This window comes from Armigeres subalbatus, chromosome 3 (genome assembly GCF_024139115.2).
Source record: "Armigeres subalbatus isolate Guangzhou_Male chromosome 3, GZ_Asu_2, whole genome shotgun sequence".
Classification (NCBI taxonomy): Eukaryota; Metazoa; Arthropoda; class Insecta; order Diptera; family Culicidae; genus Armigeres; species Armigeres subalbatus.
The window spans coordinates 289930824-289949596 of record NC_085141.1 but is presented as its reverse complement, the minus strand read 5'-3'; the positions used below and the strand labels follow the sequence as shown (position 1 = coordinate 289949596).

The 18773-nt window shown below is 41.6% G+C and overlaps 3 protein-coding genes across 4 annotated transcripts in view; 2 read left to right on the top strand and 1 right to left on the bottom strand.

The window, feature by feature from the left end:
- The window catches only part of LOC134224799 (transmembrane protein 42), a 36692-nt gene extending 22264 nt beyond the window's left edge, over positions 1 to 14428 (top strand). The window contains exons 2-3 of the mRNA XM_062704389.1: positions 14047 to 14193; positions 14267 to 14428. Coding sequence (XP_062560373.1) covers positions 14047 to 14193; positions 14267 to 14407 — 288 coding nt within the window. The 3' untranslated portion in view covers positions 14408 to 14428. The remainder of the gene's footprint in view (positions 1 to 14046; positions 14194 to 14266) is intronic.
- On the top strand, positions 9988 to 11064 carry LOC134219651 (uncharacterized; the record flags this gene model as incomplete). Its single annotated transcript, XM_062698452.1, has 1 exon — positions 9988 to 11064. A coding segment is annotated over one exon (1062 nt), but the record flags the coding sequence as incomplete, so codon positions are not given.
- On the bottom strand, positions 14416 to 17200 carry LOC134224797 (transmembrane reductase CYB561D2-like). Of its 2 annotated transcripts, none has more exons than XM_062704383.1 (3): positions 17071 to 17200; positions 16185 to 16600; positions 14416 to 15103 (listed from the first exon to the last, which is right to left on the bottom strand). In XM_062704383.1, the coding sequence occupies exons 1-3, from the start codon at positions 17135 to 17137 to the stop codon at positions 14585 to 14587; spliced, it is 1002 nt and encodes a 333-aa protein (XP_062560367.1). In that variant the 5' UTR covers positions 17138 to 17200; the 3' UTR covers positions 14416 to 14584. The 2 variants fall into 2 exon arrangements, with proteins under 2 accessions (XP_062560367.1, XP_062560368.1); XM_062704384.1 differs by having other exon boundaries at positions 17134 to 17152.
- Positions 17201 to 18773: the final 1573 nt, after the last annotated feature.

The following is an 18773-nucleotide window of genomic DNA, read 5'->3' as shown; positions in this document are numbered from 1 at the left end:
CTACTGCTAGTCCTCCAATGCCAACACACAAGCAGCGGTTGGATGTGTATGGCCGCTCAACGCCGCTATCCTCTCGGGCTCGACTCCAGCAAGGCAGCCGCTTCTCGTTTCCGCGCTACTGCCAGTCCTTCAATGCCAACACACGAACAGGGGTCGAATTAGGCTTTCAGCGATCGTGTACGTACACGCACGTTTCACTCACACTTTTACTCGGTTTGTTTGCAACCACGAGCAGCTGTCACGGCGGTCACGGCAAAATCAAATGGGATTGTTTGCAACCACGAACCTGCGTTCGTGTTGGTGAGAAATGTCGGCGAGACCCTAATGTGTACGGGCGTTCCGCTTCCTGCGATGCTTCGTCGTTCGCTTTAGACTGATGAATGAGCTTGACAACGGAACGGCTCGCTTTATATAGTTGCGGGCTGACACGATTGACCAATCAGCATCAACGGAGGGGAAACAGCAAATGCAAACAAATTTGTTTTTCTTCTTGTTTTTGTTTGTTGTTTTTTTCGTTTTCAACAGAACTGCATGTAATAGGGTAAGGAACCAAGGCCAAGGAACCAAATTATAATTTTCTTTCGTTAAATAATTTTAAACACAATTTAATTTAATTCAACAATTTTATTCTACATGTCGCTTATTTACTCTACAATGCTTTACACCTCTACTCTTCAGTCGAATACGCAAAATAAAACCATATAATCAAAACGCGATGGTTTTTTTTCTCGTACGCTTAGGTTTTTCAATCGGCAACTCGTCTTCTTGCAGATAAATAGAAGGTTCGACTTCAGGAGAGTTCTCATCCAAATCTGATGTTTCCATGTTGCGATTTTCACGAAGGTTAATCGGAACTTTTTTAACATCCTGAATGTTTCTTGAGTATTGTACACCTCTGTCACTCTGTACCACAATTTTTGCTCCGTCTCTGGTTATAACAGTGTAACGATCTTGGTTGGGTCACCGAATGTTGGGTCACCTTTCTGTTTAGTGCTTTGTTCTAGAAGCACCCTATCCCCAACGGAAATGTCCGATTCTCTTGCTCCTCTGATCAAGTCAGCATATTGCTTGCTATCCATCTTAGATTTTGCATCTTTCTCACGAATGTCTGGTCGATCCAGATGATCTGCCGGCAGTGCTTCCCAGAGGAATGGGAACGTTCCTCTAAATCTCCACCCCACAAGAAGTTCGAATGGTGTTACACCGAGTCTTGAAAGAGGTCGAACCTTGTTGTGCATATGCAAATATTGTTCTAGAGCCATTTTCCAATTGACCTTGTCTATCTTTGCAGCTGCAAGGGTGTCTTTCAATCCCTTATTTTGGCGCTCTACGGCACCATTCGACTGAGCACTTAAGGGGATTGCTTTTCTTATTTTTACTCCTCTTTCGTTGTTAAATAATTTTTAACACAATTTAATTTAGTTCAACAATTTTATTCTACATGTCGCTTATTTACTCTACAGGGTGGTCACTAAAAAACGGGATTTTCAATACTTCAATACTTTTCTATGAGAACATTAATACCTTAAGAGAAATATTTCCATATCCGAATGAACTATTAGAATATTCAGAAAATTGTCGCCCACACACTTTTACTTCAACATGTTCAGTTGTTACATACATGCCGTTTAAACAGGAAGGATGCGCGCCGCATTGTACAATTTTTTCAAGCGGACAAAGATCATGGGAAAAATACACGGTGGACAATTTTGAACGTGAAAATGTTTCCAAAACTGTTGAAGGATTTCAAGTAGACCGAGTTCAATTGTATTCAAAGATGATTGAAAGGCCAAAGACGCATCCTGACATGGCTGCCTTCCAACGGTCATGTGATACCTGCAAGATTGAACTACGCCGCACGGCGGACCACGAACCCTATGCTATTATTCATTAATCTTTGCTTAAAGACTAAGGCCAACTCTTTATATAACGTATATCAGATTGAACTGTCCATCTTTGTAGTTCTTCTTTCTTCCCGAGCCATTCTTTTAATTCCCGCTATTTAGTGGCCACCCGTTATTTGACTCCCGATGGCCGAATCTTCTGTGCCAGACGTGCTTACAGTATTGTCGTTGTGTTGCTTCTTCGCTGTCATAACAACCTCATCGAACCGCTTCAGTTGGTACAAACCTTAATTTAGACTGGCCACCGCTACTGTCGTGTTATCTTTCTTGATTTGGCAACCACTGGCGTTAAAAATGCTGTCGCTTTCTTCTGTATGAGCGCTGACACCGAGATCAAATTCATCGCCTTCCACTTTGGCCACTTTTCCGTTCGCTTAACGCATGTCACATCACTAGGGCGCAATTCGATGAAAATACCTCGGTCTGCGATAATGTGACTCGTAGCGCCAGAGTCAACCCTAGTAGCACAATTTCGATCGATTTTGTTGTACCAACTCCAATGTGACTGGATTTGGTCGCATATAAGTTACAGTGACTGGTATATGACAAGTGTGCTACTCGGGAATTATCCAACATTTGTCCATACTACCACTCCCGGCAACACAGGTCACAAACGCGAACGAAACACTATTATCTTTCTTCTTGGTGGGCTGTGACTGGACGTGGCTCCGTTTTTCCGCTTCTCGAATAAACTGCCGGCAGAACTTTTGTTTATATCCCGCCTGCTTGCAGAAATGACAGATGATCTGCTTCTTCTTTCTACTTGCCACGCTTTCTTCTTTCTACTTTTCTGAAAGTGCATCACCTTGCTTCAATCCGTCTAAAGTCACAAACGAGGTTGACACTTCGTCTGCAATCCGAATACTTGATTTCAAGCCATCCAGCGTTGCACGTAATAGTCTAGTCAGTTTCGCCGGAAAACCATGTTCGGACATTATCTGCCACAGCTCATTTCTTTTCACTGAATCGTACTCTGTTTTGAAATCAATGAACAGATGGTGAGTCTGCAAGTTGTTCTTCTTCTTCTTATTGGCATTACATCCCCACACTGGGACAGAGCCGCCTCGCAGCTTAGTGTTCATTAAGCACTTCCACAGTTATTAACTGCGAGGTTTCTAAGCCAAGTTACCATTTTTGCATTTGTATATCATGAGGCTAACACGATGATACTTTTATGCCCAGGGAAGTCGAGATAATTTCCAATCCGTAAATTGCCTAGACCGGCACCGGGAATCGAACCCAGCCACCCTCAGCATGGTCTTGCTTTGTAGCCGCGCGTCTTACCACACGGCTAAGGAGGGCCCCTGTTGTACTCCCGGAATTGATCAAGAATCATCCGCAAACATCTGATCCGTTGTTGTTCGACCCTTCACGAAAACCTGCCTGTTATTCGCCGACGAAGGACTCCTCAAGCAGTCTCAGTGAGGTAAACTAGATACGTGACAGGATTTTGTACGCCGAGTTCAGAAGGGTGATCCCTCGTAATTGGCACACTCTAGTCTGTGCCATTTCTTATAGATTGAGCATATGAGGCCATCCATTCAGCCGGCAGGCAGTTCTTCATCCTCCCATATTTTCTGGATAATGTGGTTGATCGATTGAATCAGCTGCTCACTTCCGTGTTTGAGAAGCTCGACCGGGATCTCGTTCTTCAAAGCAACTTTACTCGCCGACTATGTCCATCCTGCTCCTTAATGCACCTTCATTTTCACCTTTCAACAAATCTTCGAAGTGCTCCTTTCACCTGGCTGCCACCATAGTCTTGTCTGTCAGCAAATTCCCCTCTCGGTCATTGCACATGGCGCGCACTGGCGCAGTCTTATGTCGCGCGCCATTGACAATTGCGTGAAACTTCCGCATATCGTTTCTATCCATGTTCTTCTGCGCTCCAGATATCACACTCTCTTTGTGTTACCTTTTTTCTGCGGTGGATATGTTTCTCTTCTGCCCTTGCTACACTGTACCGCTCTCTGTTGGAACGGGTACGAGCCACCAGCATTTTTTTTCGTCCGTCATACGCTGGCACTCCTCATAAAACCAACCATTTCGTTGGCGTCGCTGTGCAGTGCCTAACACTTCCTGCGCTGCTGTAGTCACAGCTTCGTGGATATTTTCCCACAATCTGACGACGTCGCCAGATCCGGTGGCATCTCCTATCCGCTTGTCCAGCTTCTGGTGGTACTGTTCAGCCACTCCTTCAACTGACAAGCGTTGGATATTGAAACGCATCGTTCTGTTGTTTCGTGATTCCGTGACGCTGGAAAGTCGCGCCCGAGTCAATGTTCGGACCTCTGAAGGACCTCTATAACATCCGAGAAATATCGTCCGTCGATCAGCACTTGGTCTATCTGTGAGCAAGTGTCTCCACTCGGATGTTGCCAGGTGTGTTTGCGGATATTCTTACGTGCGAAGTAGGTAGTGCTGATTACCTTCCCTCTACTAGCAGCAACAAAGGTTACAAGTCGCAGACCATTATCGTTGGTAGCGGAATGAAGGCTTTCCGTACCAATGACAGGGCGAAAGGAACTTTCTCTTCCGATCTGCGCATTTGCATCACCGATGACAATCTTTTCAACGTGTGTTGGGCACTCTCCGTATAGGCCTTGTCAAGGATCTCATAGAACTCATCCTTCACGTCATCAAGCTCATCGTTCGTTGAAGCATAGATGCTGATCAGGCTATAGGTGAAGAATTTGCCCTTCATTCTAATTGTCCGCGCACAAAGCGAACATGAGTGAGCATTTCGGATTGTATGTTTATGTATTTCACTATTTAACAATAAACACGCACTACTACCCACTCGAATGATAATTGAACTCGCTTTTTTGGCTTGCTGGTGTGTGCCGAGCGAAAAGAACCGTTATGAATTAGACGCCAGCAGCGAGAAAGAAAAATAGGAAGCCCAAGACGAGAACACCGACAGCAATGATGCCTAGGATACATTACGCAGTACGCACGCTGATTGGCCGACCAATCAGGAGGCAGATAGGATTCAACATCATGTATATAAGAAATTTGCATTCGCTTAAGAGCATTCAGTTGCTTGTAAACCATTGACGTGAAATATACTTTTGAACGAAATTAACAGCTACTTTTCTGGACTAGCCAAAATAACCAGCCTTCCTCAAGGCTAAAAAGAGTTAAGGAATATTTTTTTCTATAGTCGCTATCGTACGGACTTGAACGTTTTTTAGCCGAAGGGTATAGATACAGTCCACATCCCCTACCGAGGCAACTGGTGGCTCGTCCAGGCAATACTTCAGTGGGAAGGTTGCCGCTGTCGAGGTCAATATTCCGACAGTTACCCGCTAACCGTCCGTGATCGGACACTAATCTCAACACGCAAATGCGGTTATCGTCTTCCACTGGACGCGCTTCATCTGCTTCCTGATCACCATGAAGCCAACTCTTCGTTCGACTTTCCAATCGTTGTCCTTGATTCGTTGCCAGGTCTGTTGCCGTTGAATCAATCCGTTTGCTCTACTTTTGCCTTTCCTGGTAACTGTAGAATCTTCGGTAGGCTACCTTACCAGGGTTGCGTTACCTACATCGCGTTGAAGGGGCTGCCTTCTCGATGCTGACACAATGCAGCATATTGTGCAGTTTTGTTTAGAGTCCCTCGCTGGCACTCGGACGATGATCAGCCGCTCCTAATATGGGGAACAGACGCTGTTGTGAGCAGCTCCTAACATGGAAGACAGACGCTCGATCAGATTTGCACCTCGGAGACGAGCAAATCCTCTCCCTACCCTGTCAGCATACGACCCTAGTTCCCACCGGGGTTGGTTACCCGATCTTCCCTAAGGTTGCTCGTATCCCGGCCAGTGCCACAAGGAGGTAGGAGGTTGCTGGGTAAGAGGTTAAAGACCGCGAAATGGGGTACGCGAAGTACCAATGGTACGCTTTACCGAATCTATGACAAAAGGTCGAAAGACATAAGGTCGAAAGGACAAAAGGTCGAAAGGAACAGAAGGTCGAAAGGACAAAAGGTCGAAAGGTACAAAAGGTCAAAAAGGACAAAAGGTCGAAAAATACAAAAGGTTGAAAGGGACAAAAGGTCGAAAAGGACAAAACGTCGAAAGGGACAACATTTCGATCGAGAACAAGTTGATAACAAGCTGGGTGTTTGTGCTATGCATTTAACTTGAAGCAGAAATAATAACACACTCATCTCATTAATCAAAGTTGAAGAATGAGCCATTTTCAATGAAGGAGAAATTACTATGAAACAATATTATGAATGTCTAAAAAGTTTTGTTAGAGATAAAGCAGATTGTTGATTTTGAAAATGAATAAAACTTGTATTGCGCGAGACAGAGTTGTGCTATACAGTTGGCAAAAAAATGCCATTTTATTTTTCCCTATGTTTAACAATTAAATAAAATGCATTCAATGAATGCAAATAATAGATGGATGTCAAGGTTTTCTGAATATCACTACGATCTGTCAAAATGCGGCACGCACGCGCGCATTGATGTATTTTATGTGCGGCGTGCACCATTTTGACAGATCGATGTGATATTTAAAAAAAAACAAACATCAATCTATTAGTTGTACTCACTAAATGAATTTTGACAAATGCGAGACAGTTGGATTTAATCCACTACGTAAACATTTCGGAATGATCGTGTCAAAGTGAAGTAATATTCATTTTGCAGGGTTGCTGCGACGAACGGTCGAGCCTGGAACTCGTCCTGGTAACGACAATGGCGCAGTCGGTAGACGATGTAAATTCCAAATCTACATCAGTGACTTGACCCTTGACCCCCATATACATCAATAACATAAAATAAATATAAATTTTATTGGATTTCTCAATGTTGATTAATTTTTGATTCAGGATTGGATTGGGGTTGCGTGTATATTCGGATATCTATCGAGTTCAGATTTGCAGTAATTTTCAATGGGATTAGATTTACAATCAAATTGAATATGTACAGAGCCGTAGCGTGGCCTCCCAGCGCCCTTGGCGAAACTTTATGTGGCGCCCCCTTTTTTTTCTAAATTAGTTTATTTGAGAGGCTCAGGCATGTAAAACACTTAACGGAGCCGAGACTGTTAATGATATTTACAAACTATACCATCATTATCAACACTCAACAGTTAGTACAGGGTGTCTGCAAATTATCCGTACAGATTTTAATAGTTTGCTTCTGCAAAAAATTAATTCTTTGTGAATATTAAAAAAATATTCTTTGTGAATGCTTTTTTTCCGGTTTTCCGAACAAAAAGGAATTCTCGCTTAACTTTTCAAAAGGACCTAAGTAACATTTTTTTCATGAATTAATTTGAGTATTGCAAGCAAAAGCTTTCATGTTGTTCTGTTGATTGCGCTATTCAAATTAATTCATGAAAAAAATGTTACTTAGGACCTTTTGAAAAGTTAAGCAAGAATTGCCATCCTACTCACGCGATTTGGATTGAATTTATCATTCGGTATGGTCTATCTTGAAATCAACAGCCATCAAAACACCGAACATATTCCGTGTATAGTAGAAAATCGAAAATTTGTTTTCAATAAAATGAAATATCTGCAGTTATCAGACGTCGCAACTCATTTCTGATTAGTGCGCATGATAGTACATCCATGCGTGCATGATGCGCACTACTAATGAAATATTTCAAATTGTCGCGACTCGCGTCGCAGCGCGAGTGCTCAATCGCGCGGTCCGGTTTGGTGCCGGCCCGACAATATTATCGAGACATTTGAAATCATGTCACAATCGTCAAAAATGCAGGCTACTGACATCCTATTGTTTAGCCCATCGCCAGATCGTAGCCAGGATGTCCTGGGCTAGAATTTTTTTTTCATACTGCGTTTCAATGATGACAGCGGTCTATGTCTATTGATGATGATGACACCACGCTTGTCACCGGGTCGCAAAAATGTATCTGTATAGAAACGTGCGGCCATCGTGATTTTTTTTCAACACGATCGAAGGCGTACAACTCAGGATACAGGGGTCATTTTAATGTGAACAAATTCAGTTTGGTTTATGTAGTCCTATTATAATAACATGCAATGCATGCTGGTTCTTTAATTTATTCCAAAAAAATATTTAAAAACCTGTCTTGTTCTACGGATAATTGCAGACACCCTGTAAGGGGAATGGGAAATAGGCCAAGAAACTCATGGCGATTCAAGGTTAGATTACGTAATTTCAGGATGGACGAGGATTTGGGATTTAGGATTGGGTTATTTCAGCTGCTAATCCGGGTATTTCACGTCATAAACGGTGTAGCGTAGCGTCGACAACTTCCGGATAGCCAGAGCTTTATGGTACACGAAATAATAAGACAGAGACAATTTTGGCGCCCTTTAAAATCTTGCAGATGTTCAAAATAAAGAGTGCGTTCAAATCAAGAATATTTAAAATGTATCAATTGCGTGGAGTAGAAATTTTCTTTATGAATTTCTTAAGTTTCTATAACCTTCATATTTGTGGGAAGTAAGGATTACTAAAAGCCATAAAATTCCTAGAAATCAATTGAAATTTTCACGAAACTTAATAAACTTATGCAAATTAAAATAACTCGAACCAGTAGTGCCCGGATTCTGGACAAAAAATTCCAAACTTCTTTATTATGAATTCACGCACTAGTGACCAATAAAATGTGTGCTCGTCGGTGCTTGGAGCTCTATCCAGTTTTCCGCGAGCGGTAATGGCCGCCAGCTTGCTTGCGGTTCAGTCTCTGATTTGACGTGTCTGGAGGTCAACTGCACCCACCGCTCCGAGCATTCTGACCAATGTAGCATATAAGAAGGTGCTTGTTGGGGAAGGTTAATAGGTCTGTGAAACTGGCTGCACTGATCAGTAATGTATGTAGCTAATGCGGATCAATCAGTATGAGTTACGAGTTAAATTGAAACGAATTTGCCCTTTGGTAATCCGCGATTCGTGCACTTAAATGTAAGTAGTTTTAAGTAAATATTGTAAAGAATTATGTTAATAAATTTATCAATATACAGCATTGAAGCTGCTCAACAGAAGCTGCTGTCAATAGGTGTTTCGATCGCGCCAAAGGTGACATACTCAACAATCTTCAATGATTTAAATCACCTATCGAATTTGCTGCTATGGCGCCTACAATATGTAGCCTTCAAAAGTTGGAGGAGCAAAGCGAATCATGGCGAAAATATTACGAAGATGAAAAGCAGAGAATTGAAAATGAATATCAGCAAAGTATGGCTGATATTGACATTGAATATCAAAGAGCCTTGCAAGAAATGCGGTTGCAATTCTCTGCCAAGAGACAAGAAATCGAACGAGAATTTAGTGCTGAAAGTGCTGTAAAAAAGTCAATTAGCGAACCTATTTCCGCAGATGATGATAACGCACCACACCACATTGCTTTGCAAGCTGAAGCAGTTATAAATTATCGGCCGGTGTGGCCTGAATCAAGTATCCCTATTGTTTGCAGTTCTCGTGAAGCCAGGATTGATCGAGGCAAAATAGTGGAGAATGCCGTCGAAGACTGCAGCAGACTGTGGAACTATTCTTACGTACGAATGGGAGAGAAAAACACCAACACACGACAAAACGGCAGTTCGAATAAAAACAAATGTGATGCAGACAACGAATTTTCAAGTGAAAAGTGCAACTTTGAAGTTTGGATAGTGGACACAGGGTTCATTATTTACGATCCTGGAGGATGCTTGTAAGCTGATATTTGGTTTGTATTGATATCGGAAATATACCATGATTACTGCGCACGTGAACTATATTAGTTAGAAAACGAATGAATATGTATAATTGTAAATTGGACAGAGCGTTTACCAGTTGATTACCAGTTTCACGGGCGGGAGATTGTTGGGGAAGGTTAATAGGTCTGTGAAACTGGCTGCACTGATCAGTAATGTATGTAGCTAATGCGGATCAATCAGTATGAGTTACGAGTTAAATTGAAACGAATTTGCCCTTTGGTAATCCGCGATTCGTGCACTTAAATGTAAGTAGTTTTAAGTAAATATTGTAAAGAATTATGTTAATAAATTTATCAATATACAGCATTGAAGCTGCTCAACAGAAGCTGCTGTCAATAGGTGTTTCGATCGCGCCAAAGGTGACATACTCAACAAATATATACCCAAAATCCTCAGGTGGCTTCCAACTATGCCCGTATCTTCTACGAGACTGAAGAACAAGCCGCCAAGGCTGCTAAGGCTTTGAATGGACGCGTTGTTGAAGGCAAGCGCATTCATGCTCTACACCTGGGATCTGCTTTGATGCCAAACTACCAGACTTCGGTCTATGTTACGTCCTTGGACAAGGGCGTCACAGAAGAACAGGTGTATGACCACTTCAAGCAGTTCGGAGAAATCGATTTCACCAATCGTCGCAACTGTGGCGATGCTGCTATCATCTGCTTCAAGAATGCTGCCTCCGCTGAGAAGGCTCTTGCATGCACCACCTTCCCGGCACCTACCGAAGAAAAGAAGGATGCCACCAAAGAGGTAACCGTCAAAAAATACGATGGACCTATTGTATTGCGTCCGGTTGCTCTGAAGCGTAAGCTGAAGACTGGAGATGAAGAAAAGGATCAGGAGGAAAGAACTAAGGAACAGCAGAGTGTGCTCGGCAAACTAAAAGCTTACTATCCTATCTTTGTTGGAAATGTACCATTGAACTGTCCACCACTGGAGCTGAAGCAATACTTTGCGCAGCACGGACCAATCAAATTCATGTTCTCTCCGCAAATTTTGGCTTATCGTAACAGTGCACCGCACCCCGTAAAAACATTTATAATTTACTACATGAATCGTCCAAGCCAGCAGAATGCTGTTCGTTTCTTTGATCACAAGTTCTTCGGTGGACACCGTCTGCATGTACTTCCGCTGCGTGGAACGCAGAACCTGGACGTTAAGAATACTATTAAGCTTACTAAGATTCCATTCATGTCCGAGGATGCGTTGTTCAAGAAGATCAAGCCGTTCGTCGGAAAGATCAACCGTATTGTGAAGAAGTCCCGGATGGCCGCCTACATTGAGCTGGAGGATCCAGCAGATGTGACGAAGATGATGGACGTTGAAACCGCTGATCATCCTCTTCCAAAGGGTAAGATGGAACAACTCAAAACCCCAGTGAGTACTCCCGACCGTGAAACAGGTAACCGATCAAGTTATTCTGGTTCCTGCTCCTTGTGAAATGATCAATACTTTACGTGCTATATAACGATTCGTAGCGAGAACTTGAAGATAGGCATCCTTGCCTGCGTCATGAAATCTACGTAGTAACCAAATACCGTTCACAAGTGCCACCGGGATCGAAAATTAATAACAAAGGTTTATTTGTAATGAACACTGTATCCCTGCATTCACATTTGTTCCTCTCCTCGCATAGTGGAGCTTCGTAATTTTGGCACTCTTTTGCTCTGCTTGATGCCGTTCCGTACATGTAGGAATTGAATTTGTTTTTGCAATTAATGTGATGAATTTCTGCATCGTTGTTTCGACTACTAAAAAGTGATACGAGGAAAGACAAATTGAATTTGATTCCCCGCGATGATGTCGTTATGCTATCATGGTTTTCCTTTGGTACATAGATATGAACCGATGGAGTAGATGATATTTGTCGATCAGAAATAACGCCACTCTCATCTCCACAACCGTATTGTTTTATAACTTCTTGCTTTTTTGCCAAAAACTCTTGTTGAATTTTTCTCACTGCCTCTTTGTAAGATCTCTCAATTTCTGCTATTTCACGTTTGTATTCTTCTTCGATCCGCCTTTCTTCTTCTTCATAATGTTTTCTCCACTGTAAATTTTGCTCTTCATATTTCTCGAGCCGATTTATTGCAATCTCCATCTTGCTCTTCTTAAACAGATTTTCGACCTCAAAATCATTGAAGTTTGTTGGGAATTGTTGGATATGGCACGACGACACAATTATTGAAAGCAACCTTCATTTGGGCAGCTTCAATGCTGGAATTCATTTTTGTTGGAATATCAGGTAGTGTGCGACGCTTCGCTGTAGATCGAAGATGGATAAGAAGCGGGCGCCGGTTAGTTGTAGTTGCTCTTTGGTATAGATTAAGGAAATTTGTTATGGATTATTGTATATACCTATTGTTGAATAAAGAGAACTGCAGCTGCTGGCAGAAGTATCAGTCAGTAGCCTGCCGTGGTGTAGAGAGGGAACTCTAGTTGTTATTCTTTGTGAGGGGGTTCCCTTCTCCGGTCAACAATTTTATTACATAATTATACATAAAATAATGATGTTTACACAAAACCTACATTTTGGTACTGGATTCGTGCACTGTGAAATTCCACATCCTCCCAACCGATAGATATGATACTAATCACTATAAGGGGTATCGCAGCAGTGTTACCAGTTTCACTAGAAAACTCTCACAACAGTGCTGATTCAATGAATTCAAGCCTTCTTATATACCACATTGATCAAAATGCTCGAATGGTGGGTGCAGTTGACCTCCAGAAATGTCAAATCAGAGACTAACCCGCAGGCAAGCTGGCGGCCATTACCGCTCGCGGAAAACTGGATTGGACCTAGACGAATAAAAAACCCTACTTTGGAGTGAGTTGGATGACCTTCAGATACTGCATATTGCTTAAGAAAAATCCAACTCTATCCAGTTTTCCGCGAGCGGTAATGGCCGCCTGCTTTCCTGCGGGTTAGTCTCTGATTTGACGTTTCTGGAGGTCAACTGCACCCACCGTTCGAGCATTTTGATCAATGTGGTATATACGAAGGCTTGAATTCACTTAATCAGCACCTTCTTATATGCCACATTGGTCAGAATGCTCGGAGCGGTGGGTGCAGTTGACCTCCAGAAACGTCAAATCAGAGACTAACCCGCAGGCTAGCTGGCGGCCATTACCGCTCGCGGAAAACTGGATAGTTGCTTGGTCGGTTGTTTCAAGAACTCAACAACTTTTAATAAAATTCAGCTCTGTTGTGAAATGGTCTGGAGAGAATGGCCATCGGATCTGGCGGTAGTTTGATGACAATGGTGGAATTGCTTGGCAGAATTAAATTCAACTTTGTAGTAGGTCAGTCGCCATCATTATTGAAATGCCTCGATGCAGATTCTTGCGCTCAGTTTGCTGTTAGACAATTGATATCATTCCAAATACCTACTCATCCTCGTTTAAGCTTAACCAGTTTATATAAAACCAAGGGGAAAAATCAAACTTAAATTATCAATGCTCACCGAATATTCAACATCTTTGCATTGTTTTTTCCCCATTGAACTCATACAAGTTTCTGGCTCGATGGAATCGAAAATATAAATGGAACAAATGCGATCGATTCCAAATCAAATAGTTTGTCTGCGTAAAATAAGTAAATTTATCACAAATCAGTCTAAGCTAAGCTAAGTTAAATAAGTAAATTTATTTTTTTTAAGAAAATTTTTTTGAGCTTTTTAGTGGAATGTCTTCACTTGTCATAAGACGAGTTTGTACAATCCCATTGAATTCCACCACTTGATTGTATCTTGACAGATACGTATTTCAAACTCAACAGTAAGGCCGCCTTCAGTGTCTCGTACTTGACTCGACTTAAGTAAGTCTTAAGAGTAAGTCGAGTCAAGTACGAGACACTGAAGACGGCCTTACTGTTGAGGTCGAAATACGTATCTGTCAAGATACAATCAAGTGGTGGAATTCAATGGGATTGTACAAACTCGTCTTATGACAAGTGAAGTAAATTTATTTTAAATTCAAACAAACTCTCTATCACTTCTTCAGTGTGAAGTTTTGTACAGTCTACTCTGTGTTTCGCCTTTAGCGTATTGAAGATACCTGCTTCATGTATGCTCCTTTCCATTTGCGTTTCCTGTTCTTAACATTTTCTTCTTGCTTCCTTATCTGTCAAATAAATGATGAAAAAGACAGCGAAGGCGATAGCCCTCTGAGCTGACGTTCTAATACCTGTATCAGTTATTAACGGAAAAGGGCTCTCCGGATACTATATACGATTGATTACGAATCGTTGACTATCGAGGAAATCATCAAATCACGAAATCCTTGATTTTGGCGCCCCCTAAGGCCTGGCGCCCTTGGCGGGGGCCAACCTGGCCAACCACACGCTACGGCGCTGAATATGTACTTACCTTTTTTTTGACAAATATAAATATCCGTTCAACACTCTTGATGATTATAATCTGCCCTCCATTTCAGCTGCAACTGCTAATGAAAGTTCTGTGCATCGTCATAATGGTACTCCTGAACGCGTGCGTATGGCGTTTCTTCGTGAAGGCTCTTCATACCAACGGGGGAACTTTAGTGGCATCGCTGGTCAGCGCTGCATCGAACTACACCGTGTCGGTAAGTCTTTTTTCGCGATTTCCCAATTCGTTCTATTTTCAAATTTGGCATTCTGATTGATTCTGCAACGAAGGCCCTGCTTGGGTGGCTAATATTCGGCGAGCAAACTTCCATTATCTGGTGGATTGGAACAACTCTGGTGATGGCCGGACTTTTGCTCATAATGACCGATGACGAAAGCAATCGGGACAAATCGGATAAAAAATTACATTAGTTAATAAATTTGGTTTAAAAATGTTTCAAAAAATATATTCTTCGAAAGCCAAAATTTTACAACCTAGTGTTAATAATAGCGTGATTGATTAGGTTGCACAGGTTTTTAAATTGTCTGTGAACAATTTTCCCAAATTGTGTATATGAGGAATGGGTTATAAATAACGGTTAATGATGCTCATAGTGTGCTTCGAAGAGCAGTCTTGGTTCGGCTGATTGTAGCTGCGATGGGGTTGATGATTACGTACAACGTAACGGCAATAATCCCAATAAGCAGCGCCAGTCTAACGTGCCCGTCGTTGTCCTCCTGGAACCACGCGGAGTAAACGCCGAGACCGATCGTAACCGATCCCATGATGTAAGTCACAACGCCGGCGATCCCGTGCATGATCTTGGAGTTGATCGGTCGCACCAGGTGTCGCAGTTGGTAGCCATATTTGGTGAAAATGCCTCCCGCAATGGACAGTAGCGTAAGGATAACAGTAATGAGACCCACAATGGCATGGACAGTTTGATAGTGGGCCTTTCCCATGCGGACCTTGTTCAGGAAGATGCACACGGAAGCGATCGTGATGAGGATACCAGCCAGTGCCTGTAGGATCCAGTGAACGAAAACTCGAGTTTTCTGGTGCTTCCGATAGGTCAGTAGGTTTGCTCCGGATAGAGTAAGTACAGCTTGGGACATCAAGATGAAATACTGGAAGGGGAGAAGAAACAATCAGTGTCAATTAATGAAAACTATTATAAAGTGAAAATTATTGATTGTAGTTGTTTTGTAAATTATTAGAAAAACTAAATTCTTCCACGATGGGTATTTGAAAGCGTTTTATGGTTTATTGTCTCGATACTCCGCTTTTATCGTGACATTTTTTTTTCTATTTATCAAATAAACAAATAATTGGTACAAATCGTTTTTTTTTAAATTAAATTCCATGCAAATTTTCAAAAATCTCATGCAAATTGTACGAAAAACCATTTCATCGAAAAGTTTGAGTTTTAATTTTCAAAGTATTTAAGTTTCGTCACAACATTTTTCCTCGTAAATAGAAGCGGATAATATGATAAATATTAATCTGAGTTACTAAAAAAGAGTTGGTTTTCAAAAATAGATTGCGATTATTGGCCTATGCCTGGTGTTGGAAATTTGATCTCATTAGTAGCCTTCTGAGCTGCGGAGGACGATGGAGGTCCTTTGTAGCTTAATGGGGAAGACACCTGCCTAGCGTACTGTTTTCGTGGGATTAAATCCTACCGAAGGAAGTGGTTACCCACCAATACATTTTTCGAACTCAATCTTTCGCATGTTGTGCAATTGCACAAATCGAGTTTCAGACATAGTAACATCAAATAAAAGAAGATAACGAATATAAATTAACAAAAATTGGGCTGTCTATTCTTGAGTAAAAACTATTTTTTTGAATTTTTAACCGTAACATTTTTGAGTAATGCGCGGTCGTAAAAATCCCAACTTTGTTTTGTATATAAGAAGAAATAGACGAGTACTTAATTCTACATAGTTGCCAATATCATAACATACATGTCATGTTTCATAGGCTTCAGATTTTAAGACTGTAATAACAATTTTAAACCACTAGTGGAGTTGATCTAATTCACATCAGAAACAACTCGACCCGACACATACATTTCACGCGCTGAGCGAACAGCGAAGATGACGTGCTACTTTTTATTTAAAAGGAAAACAATTGGAATTTATGATTATTCTTGATGAATTTTCTGCCACAGGACGATTACTACCCAAAATTTAACAAGCTACTTACCCCGATGCTCATCAGAGACGGATGCCATGAAAACAGTACGGTGGCCTTGTTGAAACAGTGGTAGGTGATGAAACCGGCTATGGCAAACATTAGAAAGTTTGCCAACAGATTCACCAGAAGCAGTTTTTTGCTCATTTTGGGTTGTTGCTGCTGGGCAGTCCTCGTCGTCGTGGAATTTTTGCCGTACACCTGTTGCTTATTGGTAGCAGATTGCGTCCGTGTGGCAGTGCCAAATCCGTCCGCTGCCGAAATTATTTCATCTGCTTCTACCTCATCCATAGCCGGTTCACTGATAAGCTCGCAATCACTTGTGCTAGTGTGGGAAGAACGTTTTCTGTTATCACTGACTTGATTATGGACAGATTGCGTTTCAGAATCCGAGCGATGTTGAGGATCGCCACTTTCTAGCGAATCAGCTGTGTGCGTGCATGAAAAATAAACAAACAGATCGAAGGATTGACATTTTAACTCGTCGATTTTATCGATTGAAGACGTAGCAGGGTTGGATATGAAACGATCAGTTATCGATATAGGGCACTGCACGGACTGCTTTGTCTCTTTCTTGCTGCAAAGAAATTAGAAAACAACAAGGCCAGTAAACGTCAAAATGTATGAGGAACGAAAGAGCAAGAGATGTTTCCGTGCAGTGCCCTATATCGATCATGATCATATCACAGATCAAAGATCTGTAATTCTTTTTTAAATAAGTCTTGCAGGTTTTGTTCTCTATTGATCATGATTCATAAAATTCGGCCACAAAATTCTATATACAAACAATGTTTAGGTCAAAATTGATAATAATATGTCTCCACCTTGATAGTAACAGAACCAAACCAGAGAAAGCCACACATTTCTCCTTAATATTTAAACGAAAAATAATATTTACAAGAATGGAATTCTCCAATACGATTGTAAGGCACGTTGGAATGACTTTCGCTTTCTACGGTACCCATTGCTATATGTTATCGTTTGCTGCTGACTAGGTTAGCAATATGACTGTATTCACTTCTTGAGGAGGAATGAAACTGAAACCAATTATCTATTTCCATTCGCACGTACGTTTTACCTCGAAGCATCTATATTATTGGCTTGTGTTATCTTCATGCATTTGGTTCGCTTAAGTTCAAGTGTGCTCTCGAAAAGCTGTTGTTGACAAGTGGCTACTTTTGGAGCAAAGTTTTTGTTGAAATAATGATTGAAAAACATGTATTCTAGACAAAGTTAAAAATGTGTACACAAAAAAATATTTTTTCTAAACATTCTTTGCATATCAAAGAATATTGTGGCCAAATTTCATAAAATTTGGTCGTCAAAAACCCCCCTGACAATAATAGAACAAAACCTGCCAAAGCCGTCTTTCCCCCTATGTGTTTTTTTTTTCAGCAAATTCTCCGAGACTTGCAAACCCCCTTTCCGCAATTCTCTGAACTCCCTTTGAAAATTCTCCGTAATTTTTCCGGGATAGTCTTCAGAAGTTACTGGGTAAAACCTTCAGAAACTCAACGTTTTTTTTATAAATTTTTCAAAACTTCTTTGAGATTTCCTCGGCAAATTCTATAAAAGGGTGAACTTTCACGAAACGAATCATGTTTACAAGCTAACGAAAGTCTCGCGTACTTTTTATGCAAAAAACTCTTTTTTCACTCATCTCTTATCGTCAATTTTTGCTAAAGCAGCATACAGGGAGCTGTAAAATGCCAGGGTACTTAAAGTTTGTCCACAAAGTGATCCCTTCGCAATGATTCGTCGCGATTACAAAGGTTCGTGCGCGACATAACCTCTCACAACCAAGATGCTAAGCTTAAAAAAACGGAAGATTCCCATTCCAGCCTCAACGTAACCACGCCAGGTAATGTTACTACTCACAACGGTTTCGGCCTCCTCGCGGATTCCGATGGATTTGATTCCCAAGTGCCACAACAGAACGGTACACTTGTGCCCCAATCAACATTGTAAATAAAGGCACGAAGCAAGTTCGTGAGTTGCTCAATGTTACTAATATCCCCCAGCAAGCATATCACCTGAAGGCAGTGAACGCCACTTATGGTCCATGGCCACCAAGATGGACAACTTCAGCACCAAAACATTATCGCAGCACTGAATACAGCAAACATCGAGTACTTCACGTACACCCCAGCCGAAAACCAATCATTGAAGATAATTCTCTCTGGCCTCCCGGACTACACCGTGCAGGAGCTAGCAGAGGAACTCGCGTTGGACAACGTTTTACCGAAGGAAATAAAAACCTTCTCAAGGAAAAGATCAGGTGCTGACACTTTATCTTCTTTTTTTTGAGAAAGGTAAAGTGAAACTACTCGAACTACAGAAAATTAAAACACTGTTCAGTATCGTAGTCAAATGGCGATATTTTACTCGAAAATCCTCCGATGCGGTACAATGTTTTCGTTGTCAACGCTTTGGACATGGTATGCAAAATTGCAAAACCACTCTGCTCTGCGTCATGTGTGGGGAAAAACATCTCTCGGCGGCATGCAGCCTCCCAGCGAAAGCAGACCTCGAAATGTTAGATCCAGCCATTACCCGTTCAAAAGTGCGATGTGCAAACTGTAGTGGTAATCATACCGCTAA

Bases quoted from the DNA above. Each gene is read 5' to 3' on its own strand.
- LOC134224797 (XM_062704383.1), bottom strand. From the start codon at position 17,137: ATGGGTACCGTAGAAAGCGAAAGTCATTCCAACGTGCCTTACAATCGT. The intron at 16,601-17,070 runs GTAAATATTATT...GCACGCACACAG, and splicing joins TATTGGAGAATTCCATTCTT to CTGATTCGCTAGAAAGTGGC. The intron at 15,104-16,184 runs GTAAGTAGCTTG...CTCCCCTTCCAG, and splicing joins CGTCTCTGATGAGCATCGGG to TATTTCATCTTGATGTCCCA.